This window comes from Alosa pseudoharengus, unplaced genomic scaffold (genome assembly GCF_046254945.1).
Source record: "Alosa pseudoharengus isolate Yale_2024_CS ecotype anadromous, Long Island Sound unplaced genomic scaffold, YU_APseudo_1.1 YU_APseudo_1.1_scf_15, whole genome shotgun sequence".
NCBI classification, from domain to species: domain Eukaryota; kingdom Metazoa; phylum Chordata; class Actinopteri; order Clupeiformes; family Clupeidae; genus Alosa; species Alosa pseudoharengus.
This window is the reverse complement of record NW_027468620.1, coordinates 39,432,331-39,447,330: the sequence shown is the minus strand read 5'-3', so window position 1 is coordinate 39,447,330 and position 15,000 is coordinate 39,432,331. Positions and strand designations below refer to the sequence as shown.

General features: G+C 44.5%; 1 protein-coding gene across 1 annotated transcript in view; it reads right to left on the bottom strand.

Annotated features, from left to right (window-relative positions):
* chuk (component of inhibitor of nuclear factor kappa B kinase complex) overlaps positions 1-15,000 on the bottom strand; it is a 53,548-nt gene that overhangs the window by 19,225 nt on the left and 19,323 nt on the right. Inside the window, exon 11 of the mRNA XM_076286402.1 lies at positions 10,587-10,781. Within this exon, the coding sequence (XP_076142517.1) occupies positions 10,587-10,781 (195 nt within the window). The remainder of the gene's footprint in view (positions 1-10,586; positions 10,782-15,000) is intronic.

Sequence of the window (15,000 nt, the reverse complement as noted above, 5' to 3'; positions counted from 1 at the left end):
TTAAGGACAAACTGCCCTTACTAGTTCTAAATGGATGGTTGCTACGGCCAAAGGCCAGTCGTTAGTTCTATCTCTCCCGTTGTCAAGCGGACGTATCCCAAGATTCTGATGAACTTAAGCTTTGAAACATCGCTATTTTACTTAGCCTGCTGTCATCCATCTAGCTAAAAGCCACCTCCGTCATATGCTACAATGTTGCTATGTTCTGAATGTCTGCATTTTACAGCTCGGATACAACGTTACAGTTCATTTAAACTTCACAACGAGCTCGGCGAATTAATATAGAGGTGTGATACGGCCAACAGAATGGATCTACTTCATAGGTGTGCAAATAACAATGTTAATGGTCGTTCTAAATTACGTAGGACAATGGGAAATTCAACCAAGCAGTGGAATAAAAATAGTTAAATCATGTACATACATGTTTAAGCACATCACCATCTCTGAGGAAAGGTGAGATTTTGATACAGCAAGAGTGAAAACATTGATGATTTCAACATGCTTTTCATTTATTTGGCAAACAGTAGAATGTTGCCATCTACAGGGACTTTTGTGCCTTTTAAGCACACGAAGATTGAATATCTGCCTAATTTAAATGCTCCTCTAGTTTCTCTCAACAGGGCTATTTGCTCACTGAAACTGAATGTTACATCTTCAATGTTCGGAGGACCCAACACACATTTTAATGATATTTTATTTTTGAGGGCTTTAAGATCTGCGGTTATGACCTTACAGTAAAATCAATTATTATTAGCCTACTACACGTCTCCCCTGCACACCTGAGAGTTTAATTATTGCACATTTTGTGTGTAACTTTGTTAATATTTATGAAACTGCCAGTAAGGGGCTGGGACCGCACAGCCTAAGCTGCTAAAGTGCCGCGATGGCACAGCAAATGAACTTCAGAAACAATCTATATATATAAGCTCACAAGCTTCAGACCCTATATATATATGAGCCAACAGTTCAGATTTGTTTCATGAACCAAGTCAAGTCAAGTCAGTTTTATTTTTAAAGCGCATTTAACATGCACAGAGTGCAACCCAAAGCGCTCCAACAAACAAGACACATAACAAGACAAACGATGCTGGACGGAGCGGCGTAGTCGCCAGCGTACCCGTGACACCAAGACATACAAGACAGACAACAAAACAAATAAACAAATAAAAAGTGAAAAAAAAAAAAATATATATATTTAAAAAGGGGAAAGGTGATGTTAAAATTAGTCCAGTTTCCAAACCAGCTGAAAATGTCCAAGGGCAATGATGATCCGTGAAAACTGCACAGAGTGTCTTCAAAACCGATATGCCAACAAAGTTCTTTAACGTTAGCAAACGATCAACCCGGTGAATTCACTGGCAGTCTGGAGATCACTGGAAGCACAGTCTGAAGTAGTGGGCGATTGTGTAGATCCGCAACTCGGTGGACTTCTAACAGCGACCGTCTGTTACTCCGTGAGACTGCAGCTCCTCACCGCTAGGCTAACGTTAGTCTGCAGTTGGCATGGCAGCTCGCAGATCAGCAATAACTTGGCGGCCACGGCAGATCTTTCGCAGAGTAGCTAGCCTAGGTCCAGCTGTCCTGAGAGATCCCCTCGACCAGACAGTGAAGTGCACCGTTCACGGATGGATGGAAGGATGTCAGAGGCCCAGTTAGTCTGCAGTTGGCATGGCAGCTTGCAGGTCAGCAACAGCTCGGCGGCCACGGCAGATCTTTCGCAGAGTAGCCTAGGTCCAGCTGTCCCGAGAGATCCCCTCGACCAGACAGTGAAGTGCAGCACTTCACTGTGGATGGACACATGGATGGAAGGATGTCCGATGCCCAGCTAGGGCAGAAGCTAGCCATAGCAAGCAACGACGTTTCAGCTGACTTAGAAGCAGTAAAAAGGACTAAGAATAACACGAAAACTATCAAAAATAACGTAAATAAATAGGGAAAACATTTAACTAGACAAACCAATACAAAAAAAAAATAATCATAACATTACATAAAATTATGAACATTACATAAAAACAAACAAAAACATGATGCCAGACGGAGCGGCGTGTCTCGCCAGCGTCCCCGTAACCTAGCCATATAACCAACCACACCTCCCCTATTCACTACAACACAAGGTAGATGGCAACATTCTACTTTTTTGCCAAATAAATGAAAAGCATGTTGAAATTATCAATGTCTTCACTCTTGCTGTATCATAAGTGGTGGTCACACCCCTATTCAACACAAGGTAAGTGGTGGCCACACCCCCTATTCAACACAAGGTAAGTGGTGGCCACGCCCCCTATTCACTACAACACAAGGTAAGTGGTGACCACGCCCCCTATTCACTACAACACAAGGTAAGTGGTGGCCACGCCCCCTATTCAACACAAGGTAAGTGGTGGCCACACCCCCTATTCAACACAAGCAAAGATTGTTAAGGCGGAGCAAGATACTTCGTCGTAGTTCATGTCTATGGGCGCGAAATGGGGATCGAATCCTGTCTGCATAAAGAGGCGTGCCGATGACCTATTGACGAGCGTACGTTGCAACCGGCCAACAGCAGCAGCATAAATAACCGGCGCACACCTGATATAAAGTCGATTTTCTCCAGACTGGACAGGGCTGTAAGTTAACTTTTTTTGCAAGTAGCACTGGTGCTATAGAGGTTAAAAGTTTTGTAGCACCAGCCACAAATTCTGTAGCATCGATATAAAACCTCCAAAATCTCTAAAAACAATCAGTTCATCACAGTTTATCAATTGTGGTTGGGATCTAGGACCTACTGCAACTGGATTGATAAAAGCCGGTCATGTAGTTGCAAACATCTCACCTGGCAACATTGTGTTTGAGATGAACAAAAGCTATCAGCATGATATGTTAGTTGGTTGTTGTGTTTTTGTAAAAACAAAAAAAACAATCCCTGACAGTTCCATGCAGTTAGACTTTTCAATGGGTATCAGGAAGACAGGTCATGCCATTGATTTTTTGTTAATTTTTCTTATTCATGCATTGGAAGTCAGTTCATTTATTTTTGAATAAGTAGAAGATATGCTGAAGATTTTATTCCACTAAGATTTAATTCACGTTTAGTTCATATTTCTAAGTTTTTAGATTAGTGTAACCCTACATTCAACCTTAATGTCATTGCACGAGTGAAATACCGTAATTACATCTAACCAGTGGTGCAAATGAGTAGGCTAACTGACATGTCAAACAGTGCACCCATGAAATGCATCCCTAGACTGTTCCATACACATAGGCTACAGTAGGTAGCCTACTAAAGATAGCTGAAGGTCTGTGGCTAACGCAGTCGTAATTAAAGTGTCGTGAAGGTTTTTTCGGAACCGATCTTGTATAGGTTATTAAGCACTACTAAGCGAGACTGTTGCGCATGAAGTGGGCTCATATTTGACAGATAGAAGCGAACTTAAGCCCCTGTGGACTTTTTTCTTCTAAGTTTTAGATCTGAATGGTGTTGTTTGGATACTAAGTTGTTCGTTTTAAACTGAACTAAAAATACAAAGCAACAAGGCGATTGCCACAAACTTCTACCTCTGCTTGCCTAATCTAATCACCTCAGCCCGGCCCGGTCGGAAGATTCTTTCGCTTAGGCTAAACATAGCCATCACTTGTTTGATTCGCGAGGATAATTTGCAAGGTGTTGTTTGATTTGGAGTTGGATTGTTTGGATACTAGGCCTACAAACAATACATACTTTTTAATCGCGTAGACTGCAACTAAGTTGAAATCAAAGTAGCCTACATCGATTCCCCTCTCACAGAAGTAGTCTATACATACGCACTTCAAACAAACAAACAAGCGTTTCACAGGGAGCCTACACTGGGCGCGTAACGAAGAGCTCCGTTCGCGACGCACAAAAACAGAAGACGGGTCTATTTATTGTTAACGTAGCCTACGCGCCGCTATCACATCTGGTGTAGCCAGTTGCACTGATCACAGTAGAAGGTAATTGCTGTAGCCTCCCTGTCAGTCTCACGCATGCATTGTATTGCCATAAGCAAAACTGTATACTGTAGCACCAGTGCTACGTTGGTAAATCATCCATCGCACAAACTCATTTTTTTGTAGCATGTGCGACATATATGTCGCACTGTACAGCCCTGCTGGATTGCTCAAAAATGCTAACAATGTACCTGAACTGTTCAGAAGGGTTTGAGGATCACGAAAACGTGCCCAAAATTCACATTCCTAACTCTATAGAACTAAGACCTTAGCATATGTGGTGAAATTCTGAGCTATGCCCATAGACTTCAATGGAGCAGTCGCTGCCTTTGCTCTGCATAAAGGGGGATTTTGACCCCCCCTCGTGCGATCCGGGTTCCCTGAAGTGACTCCTGATGAAATATCTTGCTCCGCCTTAACAATCTTTGACACAAGGTAAGTGGTGGCCACGCCCCCTATTCACTACAACACAAGGTAAGTGGTGGCCACGCCCCCTATTCAACACAAGGTAAGTGGTGGCCACACCCCCTATTCAACACAAGGTAAGTGGTGGCCACGCCCCCTATTCAACACAAGGTAAGTGGTGGCCACACCCCCTATTCAACACAAGGTAAGTGGTGGCAACGCCCCCTATTCAACACAAGGTAAGTGGTGGCCACGCCCCCTATTCAACACAAGGTAAGTGGTGGCCACACCCCCTATTCAACACAAGGTAAGTGGTGGCCACGCCCCCTATTCAACACAAGGTAAGTGGTGGCCACGCCCCCTATTCAACACAAGGTAAGTGGTGGCCACGCCCCCTATTCAACACAAGGTAAGTAATAATAATAATAATAATAAGCTTTATTTGTATAGCACCTTTCATACACAGAATGCAGCTCAAAGTGCTTTACATTTGAAGCATGTAACAAAATAATAGTCAGTCAGTCATTATCAATCACATTTCTTCATTGCTGGGGCCGTTTATGATCCACTCAGCAACATATCAAAAATATAGAAAATGACATGTCATAAGACTGGCAGCCTTAACCCTCTTACCCCCCACAAGCACGCCATATGGCAACTGTGGCAAGGAAAAACTCCCATATTCCAGGAAGAAACCTTGAGCAGAACCTGACTTAATAGGGGGAGCCCATCTGCTTCTGGCTGGCTGCGCCCTCCAATAGCAGCAGATGTAGAATAATCTGAAAAAGTAGTCTACAGGATAAGACGAGTTAACTAAAAGCTTTCCTGTACAGGTATGTTTTCAGATCTTTTTTAAAAATATTTACTGAACTCGCCTGCTTGATGTACAGAGGCAGGGTGTTCCATAGTTTGGGGGCATAATGGATAAAAGCAGCTTCTCCACTTTGTTTGTGGAGCACTTTGGGTACGATTAAAAGATTAGAATTGGATGATCTAAGTTTCCTTTGTGGTTGATAAGATATTAAAAGCTCAGAGATATATGAAGGTGCTGTGCCATTCAGAGCTTTGTAAGTAATTAACATAACCTTAAAATCAATTCTATAGGAAATAGGGAGCCAGTGCAGTTCAGCCAACACAGGGGTGATGTGTTCTCTCTTCTTAGTCTTAGTTAAAAGTCTAGCCGCAGAGTTCTGTATGAGTGCCAATTTCTTTAGATGTTTTTTGGGAAGACCAGTGAAAAGTGCATTGCAGTAGTCTAACCTGCTAGTGATAAAGGCGTGAATTAGTTTTTCTGCATCTTGTTGAGTTAAAAAGGGCCGCACTTTGGCAATGTTTCTCAAGTGGAAATAGGCTGTTTGAGTAACTTTACTGATATGGGGCTTAAAACTTAACTCTGCATCTAAGATGACACCGAGGCTTGTTACTTTTGGTTTGACCTGGTGTGCCAAGTTCCCCAGATTACTAAGAACAATATCTCGCTTTAGTTTTGGTCCCACCAAAAGTACCTCTGTTTTGTCATCATTTAGTTTCAGAAAATTTTTGCTCATCCACTGATTAATGGAGGTTAGGCATGCAGTGAGGGAGCAAAGGCCATCTGGGTTAGTTGGCTCCACAGAAATATACAATTGGGTATCATCTGCGTAGCTATGGAAGTTTACATTATGCTGACTTATGACATTTCCCAATGGAAGCATATATAGGGAAAATAGCAGGGGACCAAGGCAGCTCCCCTGGGCCACACCAAAAGGCAAGTCATGTTTTTCAGATACATGATCTCCTAGACTGATATAAAAATCTCTGCCAGTAATGTAGGTTTGAAACCAGTTTAGAGCATTATCAGAGAGACCCACCCACTTCGCAAGGCGGTGAATTAGGATGCTATGATCAATGGTGTCAAATGCCGCACTCAAATCCAGAAGAATAAGGATTGAGACTTTGTTTGAGTCAGTAGCCAGTCTGAGATCATTGACTATTTTTACTAGAGCCGTTTCTGTGCTGTGATTTGATCTAAAACCTGATTGGAATTTTTCAAGGATACTGTTTTCGTTGAGGAAGGTATTTAACTGATTACAAACAACTTTTTCAAGTACTTTGCTCAGGAACGGTAGATTTGATATAGGCCTGTAGTTGCTCAGATTGGTATGGTCAAGATTTGACTTTTTAAGTAAAGGTTTCACAACAGCGGTTTTAAAAGCAGTTGGAAATATACCTGTTTCTAATGAGGTATTTATTACCTTGAGAATAAAGGGAGCTAAGCTATCATATAGTTTTTTGAGGAATCTAGTAGGGATTGGATCTAAAACACATGTTGAGGAGCCGGTTTGAGTTATAATTTTACCAAGCTCAGATTGAGTAATAGTGCTAAAGGACCTTAATTTTGGGGGGCTGTTTTTGGGTGTACTATCAAACATATTACTTGTATTACCAATAGCCTCCCTTATAGAAATTACTTTGTTTTCGAAGAAGTCTGCAAATTCTTCGCATCTTAGAGAGGATGCCTGACTGAGTGTATCAAAAGGTGTTTGATGCAATAGCCTATCAATGGTAGAGAACAACACCCTAGAGTTTCCACTGTTTTCAGCAATTACCTTAGAGAAGTGGTTCCTTCTCTCATTCCGAATAGCTCTATTATAATTTGCTATTTTTTCTTTTAGAATGGCACGGTGAACCTGTAACTTAGTTTTTCTCCATGTTCTCTCAGCTTTTCTACATGATCTTTTTAGATCATGGATATTTTCGTTCATCCAAGGTGTCAGTTTGCTACAGGGCCTTTTTTTAGTCTTTAAGGGTGCCACTCTATCAAGCATAGCGCCTAATTCATGATTGAGAGCCTCTACCATTTGATCAATGGGATGATGTAAAATATCTAAATTTATGGAGTCTATAAGAGCTATGAACTGCTGTTCTGCTCTAATGTCCAAGAGTCGCGATTTGATTGCAATTTCGGGATGAATTTTTGGAGTATGTAGTACTATATTAAAAGATACACAATAATGATCAGACATATTTATATCATTTACTGATAAGTCTGTGACTTCTATCCCTCTAGAAATGACTAGATCGAGGGTGTTGCCAAGGTTGTGGGTGGGTCCTGTAACATGCTGCTTTAGCTCTAAACTGTCCAACACATTAAGGAACTTACTGGCTTTAGCATCAGTTGTCTTATTGACATGAATATTAAAGTCGCCATTTACAATTATCCGATCATAGCTAGTGATGATGAGCGACATAAGTTCAGAAAACTGGTCGAGAAAGCCAGCCCATAGTTTAGGAGGGCGGTATAAGGTTAATAGAAGTACAGCTGGGTCAGCCTTCAGAGTGAGGGCAATGTACTCAAAGGAAGCGAATTCACCAAAGTTGACTCTAGTGCAACTATATTTGTTTGAGAGAATGGAGGCAATTCCACCACCTCGTTTGCCTTGTCTAATTGAGTGGAAGAAATTATAATTTGGGGGACAAGTTTCAACAAGAACAGCTTCGCTGTCTGAAGTCAGCCAGGTTTCAACAAGAAACAGAAAATCCAATTGTTTTTCACTAATAAAATCATTGATTGCAAAGGTTTTGGTAGTAAGTGCACCTATATTCAGTAAACCCATGTTAGCTGAAAATGCCTCTGGCTTTTGAGGAATATGCTGAGGTATGGAAAGAATATTTGTTAGGTTTCTAGTTTTAAATTTGTCTTTTCTTTTTACTATACGTTTGGTAGAAATCAACGTTGGAATAGAACTATAAGCATAAGTCATGCTATTGCATGAAGCAGCTTGATCTATGGTAGTAGTATTGTATGTTACCCTGCAGAAAACATTCTCAGACCCATCCACATGTATAATGCCATTCGAATCAATACCTGGGGGGCGTGAATCTGTAATATTTTCTACAGAATGTCAATGCCTCAGTGTGGACGCTATCACGCTTCAGCATACTGGGCCTCTCCCAGAACAAGCCCCAGTTGTTGACATAGGGGATGCTTAGGGAAGCGCAGTAGCGTTTGAGCCAGGTGTGGAGATCGAACAGTCTGGACCATCTCTCAGCACCTTTACTGTAGGTAGGGAGAGGCCCAGAGATGACAAAGCGTTTTTCTGTGCCCATCAGGGTGGTGATGAGAGTTTTGTAGTTTTCCTGCAGTGCTACTGACTGCTTATCTCTGATGTCGTTTGTGCCCACGTGTACGATGATGTTGTTGACCTTGGTGTGGCAGGCCAGGATGCTTGGGAGTTTCTGCTGGATGTCAAGGACCTTGGCACCAGGGAAGCAGTAGACCTTGGAGGGACCGCTACATGATGGGGGAATGCAGAGGTCTCTAACCATGGAACTGCCGATGACCAGGGTGGAGGTTGATGAGGTCCGGGGAGGTGGGGGTCGGGGGGGCGCCGACTTTGAGGAGGGACCAGGATGGTTGTCTCGGGGCAGGAGGGGCTCCTCATCCTCGGTCAGAATGGCGTAGCGGTTTTCCAGTCGTATAGGTTGGGCTGGGCCTGAGTGCCGTCCGGACCGTCTGCCGTGCTTGTGATGCTTGCTTCTACACCATGGCTCAGGCTGATGTGGAGTGGAGCTGGCCAGCAGAGCAGGCTTGGTTCTCAGCAGAGGCCGGGGAGAGGCAACAGGGACAGAAGTTGCATTAGTGCATGGCATGGTTAAAGTATTGGAGGACAGAGTGAAATCAGGGCATCTGGCATTAGTATGTGTAAGAGAGGTAACGTTACTTACGGAGAGAATGGTGTCGAGGAACTGTTCATCCTTCTCAATCTGATGGAGGGTCGCTATTCTGGCTTCGAGTTCCACTATCTTTTCGCTGAGAAGGACGCAGGAGTCGCAGCCTGGTGCACAGCTGAGGGGAGGCATCGTGTCGCGGCGAGGGCTCGTCGGTGTCAACTTTCTTTTAAACGTTTGTTTGCTAGTTGGCTAGCAACAGCGATATCGTGCAGTTCCTTGATAACTCGAACACAGGTAGCGGGTGAGTAATCTGAGATTACTCACTTTTATATTGAGTCACTAGTTTTGAGAGACGTTAGAAGGAATTTGATGCTTTCTTCTTCCAGATAGCGTTTCCTTGGCCCGGTATTATTTGCAGCCCTTGATGCTGGCTTAATCGTTTCACGTTAACGTTTGACAGAAAAGTTTGGCGATCAAGGTTATAGAGTCCGATAATCCAAAGCCTCGAGCAACAACAGTTTATGGAACAGTTTGTTCACGAGATATAATCGGTAGCCAGTAAATCCGTAGAAAGTAGATAGTAACAAGGAGATTTTAAGATAGATAAGTTTGGAAGTTTAGGTAGTTACATACGGAGCACGCCGACCGGACCGGAACCCTAGTGGTGGCCACGCCCCCTATTCAACACAAGGTAAGTGGTGGCCACGCCCCCTATTCAACACAAGGTAAGTGGGTTGCCGAGAGCAGCAGGTGGAGCCAAATGTTTGTGGCTATTGGCTTGTTTCCATTTTTTTACCAAATTTAAACAAATGATTGACAATTGTTAGACCATAATGCTCAAAAGTTAAAAAAGGAACTAAAAGTCCCCCAGCAATGTGTGTCTGTCTGTCAGACTTTATGCTCAACATACCACTAAGCTGACGTGCCTCCAGGATATGGACTATTACATTTAGGGCCACACGCCACCAGGTCTTCCTAAACGAAAACACACACGCACCACCAGGTCTTCCTAAACTAACACACACACGCACCACCAGGTCTTCCTAAACGAACACACACACGCACCACCAGGTCTTCCTAAACTAACACACACACGCACGCACCACCAGGTCTTCCTAAACTAACACACACACGCCACCAGGTCTTCCTAAACTAACACACACACGCACCACCAGGTCTTCCTAAACTAACACACACACGTGCCACCAGGTCTTCCTAAACGAACACACACACACCACCAGGTCTTCCTAAACGAACACACACACACACCACCAGGTCTTCCTAAACTAACACACACACACCACCAGGTCTTCCTAAACTAACACACACACACACCACCAGGTCTTCCTAAACTAACACACACACACCACCAGGTCTTCCTGAACTAACACACACACACACACCACCAGGTCTTCCTAAACTAACACACACACACCACCAGGTCTTCCTAAACTAACACACACACACCACCAGGTCTTCCTAAACTAACACACACACACCACCTTTGAACCTGTGCGCTCTGCATGGCACGAGTATGTACCACTCCGTCTAGGACGCACTGGGCGGCGGGTTTGGGTACGTACCACTCCGTCTAGGACGCACTGGGCGGCAGGTTTGCGCGGGTCGAGCGAGACGCCAGTCTCCTGTAGCAGCTCCTGGTGCAGGTGCTGGATGCCCGTCTCAGCCTCGATGCGCTGCTGCAGAGAGTGCAGCCCCTCGTCTGGGGACAGCAGGAAGGAGTGGACCTGAGTGGACGCCATGTTCAGGATGTGCACCACCTGGAGAGAGAGGAGGAGAGAGAGAGAGAGAGAGAGAGAGAGAGAGAGAGAGAGAGAGAGGAAGAGAGAGAGGGAGAGAGAGAGGGAGAAGAGGGGGGGGGAGAGAGGGGGGGGGAGGGAGAGAGAGAGAGAGAGGGGGAGAGAGAGAGAAGAGAGGGAGGGAGAGAGAGAGAGAGAGAGGGAAAGAGAGAGAGGGAGAGAGAGAGAGAGAGAGAGAGAGAGAGGGAGGAAGAGAGAGAGGGAGAGAGAGAGAGAGAGAGAGAGGGAGGAAGAGAGAGAGGGAGAGAGAGAGAAGAGAGGGAGGAAGAGAGAGGATGGAGGAGAGGGAGGAGAGAGAGAGAGAGAGAGAGAGAGAGAGAGGAAGAGAGAGAGGGGATGAGAGGGAGAGAGGGAGAAGAGAGGATGGAGGAGAGGGAGGAGAGAGGGAGGAGAGAAAGAGAGAGATAGAGAGAGAGGGAGGAAGAGAGAGGATGAGAGGGAGAGGAGAAGAGAGGACGGAGGAGAAGGAGAGAGGGAGGAAGAGAAGAACAGAGCCTCTTCTCAGACACAGTTCCACATTGATTGATAAGTCACCTACATACAGTGTAGCAGTGCCTAGGTTCTGAGGGCCTCCCTGTCTTCATGCTGAGGATCTGCTAGAGAAGAGGATCTATTAGAGTAGGGGATCTGCTAGAGTAGGGGATCTATTAGAGTAGGGGATCTATTAGAGTTGGAGATCTGCTAGAGTAGGGGTAGTGATGGGCAAATGAAGCTTTGGTGAACCACTAAACCACAGCAGTGTGAAGCTAGCAACACTAATGAAAAAATCCAATATGGCTGCCACATCTAGATTTTTCAACATAAAAGTCCTCACTCAAACCAGTATATGTAACCAAAAATATTGGTTTGCAAAGGACTTTTATGTTGAAAAATGTATGTGTGGAAGCCATCTTTTTGCTTTTCAGCTAGTGTCGCTAGGTTCACACTGCTGTGGTTCAGTGGTTCACCAAAGCTTCATTTGCCCATCACTAAGTAGGGGATCTGCTATCTGCTAGAGAAGAGTACCTGCTAGAGCAGTGGTTCTTAACTGGTCTGGCTTTGGGACCCACAATTTCCCATGTTCATGAAGTCGCGACCCATATATATATTTTATAGCGTTCAAGACAACAGATTTGGTGAGCTACATGCTAAGACAGGCGAAGTGCCTGTAGGCCTATTTGTTTGGAACATGCTGTTTGGCATTACATTTGTGAAGTCTCCAACTCCTGATGTCACCTTAAAGTACTTGACAGGTCTGTCTTTGACAGGTGTACTTTATTATGAGGCATTTTCACTCATGTTCCAGCAATTGTGAACATCGCACACTGTGGATTCTGCACCATTTCGTCTCAATTTAAGTCTATTTGAAATGATTTCTTCTCTTTTTTTAACCACAAGGTCCGCAACCCACCCAGAATGGTTCCGCGACCACTTTTGGGTCCCGACCCACCAGTTAAGAACCACTGTGCTAGAGTACATTACATTTACATTACATTACATTTGGCTGACGCATTTTTAGCCAAAGCGACTTACTTTAAGACGGCTGGTGAGTGCTAGGATCAGCAAGACTTGTTGTAAGTGTTGCTATGAGAGGAGATGTTCTCTAAAGAGCTGGGTCTTCAGGAGTTTTTTGAAAATGGAGAGGGATGTCCCTGCCCTTGTAGGAACTGGCAGTGTGTTCCACCAACGAAGAACAACAGATGAGAAAAGTTTGGATTGGCCTGAGCGTACCGGTGGTAGAGCTAGACGTCGTTCGTCTGAGGAGCGCAGCGGTCTAGAGGTAGCGTATGTCTGTATGAGGGCATTCAAGTAGGTGGGAGCAGAACCGGAGACTACTTTGTAGGCAAGCGTTAGAGCCTTGAATTTGATGCGGGCCGCCATAGCCAGTGTAGCTGGATGAGCAGCGGGGTAACGTGCCCTTTTGGGTTGGTTGTAGACCAGGCGCGCCGCCGCGTTCTGGATCATCTGAAGTGGTTTCACTGCGCAGGCTGGGAGACCTGTCAGGAGGGCGTTGCAGTAGTCGAGTCGTGAGGTGACTATTGCCTGTACCAGAAGTTGGGTAGCATCTTGAGTCAAGTAAATCCTGATTTTCCGTATGTTGTAGAGTGCGAAACGGCATGACCGGGCGACTGAGGCAACATGATCTGAGAAGTTTAGTTGGTTGTCGAGAACAACTCCTAGATTTCTTGCAGTCCTGGTAGGTGAAACAGACAGGGAGTCAAATTTGATGTTGATGTTGTGGTGTATGGTAGGTTTAGCTGGGAGGACCAGCAGTTCAGTCTTTGAGAGGTTCAGCTGGAGGTGGTGTGCCTTCATCCATGTAGCTATGTCTGAGAGGCAATCCGAGATCCGTGCTAAAACCAAGGAGTCATCAGGTGGAAAGGACAGATAGAGCTGTGTGTCGTCTGCATAGCAGTGGTATGAGAAGCCATGCAAACGGATAATCTGTCCCAAGGAGGTGGTGTAGATAGCAAAGAGAAGGGGGCCGAGCACTGAGCCCTGGGGGACCCCTGTGGTGAGATGGTGGGGTGCAGATACATAATGATTTTAAATAGATCTGCACCTAATCTCACACACAATCGTCTTGTTGAATGCAGTGATCTTATCTGCTAGGTGCTTGTCTTTGCCTTGTAACTGGAGATTTAACTCATTGAGCTTTCCAAATATATCGCTAAAATAGGCCAGCTTCGTCAAGAAATGTTCATTAGTGAACGTGCTTGCAGATTCAAACATGCGCTCTTCCTCCAAGAAGAGGCGACTTGGAGCTCAAACACGCGACAGCACTTTACCTCGGGAAAGCCACCTTGCCTCGCTGTGAAAAAGTACAGCCTTTTGGTCAGCTCCCATCTCCTCTCAGAGTGCGGAGAATAAACACGCTTTTAAGGGCCGGGTCTTGATGAAATTCACTACTCTCACAACCTCGTTCAAAATCTCATTCAGGTCGGGACTAACTAAGCTGCCTTGACACGAGCGCTTCCCTATGAATAACACAGTGCGTCCATTGCGCATCGGGTGCTACCTGGGCCCAGGCTACAGATAAAAAATAAATAAAAAAACCTCCAGTTTTTCACGTCAGTTCGCGCCCCACCTGGCATGTCTCCGCGGCCCACAGTTTGAGAAACGCTGTTTTACCCTCTCTGTCTCCACTCTCGAATATTTTGTTAATGCAGAGAAAATACGTTTTTAATGTGCAGTGCAAATGCAGAAGTTAAGTTACCAACGTGGGATAGAGAAAACGTTTGAAAAGGCATATGACTTAGATATTTTTTCGCGTACCCCCTGAAATCAGTCCACGTACCGCTGGGGGTACGCGTACCCCAGTTTGACAACCGTGGGTGTAGAGGATCTGCTATCTAGAAGAGAAGAGTACCTGCTAGAGAAGAGGATGTATTAGAGTAGAGCAGGGGTATTCAATTAATCTTCAGCGAGGTCCAGTTACGGAAAATTTCCTCAAGCAAAGGTCCGGAGCATCATAATGTTTAACGTGCGTGTTTAGGCTATGTATGTAGCCTATGTATAATATTAGGATGGATGGATGGAGCCTAGTTGTAGATAGATAGATAGATAGGCTACTTTATTGATCCCCAAGGGGAAATTCAAGAAATAGAAGATTGTAGGCCTAGGCCTAATGTTTAATGTGAAATAAAATAAGTAGCCTAAAAGGCAACATTCGAAATGAGGAAAAATAAGGCAAGATAAGAGTAGCCTAATTGGGGAGAAAAACTGAGTAGCCTTGGCTATTTTTAAGATCTTAACGTGAACTTAAAATAAAATTTGAGCTGAGACAAGGATGGATATTCCACAGCTGGTTCCTTGAACCCATTAATCAGCAAGTTTAATTTAATTTTTTTAGTTTTTTTATGTTGACCCGAAATCCTGGAAACCCAGGAATATCACGTTGTTGGGCAGTGAATGCATGTAGGCTTAACTAGATTGTGGTGGATCAATCATATTTCCTTCTTAAATCATAAAATATTCTGTGGTCTCAGTTCACTGTTGAATGGGCCTAGCCTACCCTATGCTTGCTCAAAATATATGCTTTGTCTAGTAGAGGTGCTTCAAATTGGCGCTTAAAATCGCCTGTCTCAGAATATATAGAAGAGGTCCAGGGCAATTCCGCGCAAAACTGTCACATCCATATTTAGTTGGCGTTACGGACGTGACAGTTTTGCGTGGTATTGCCCCCGTATCGTTATATAAA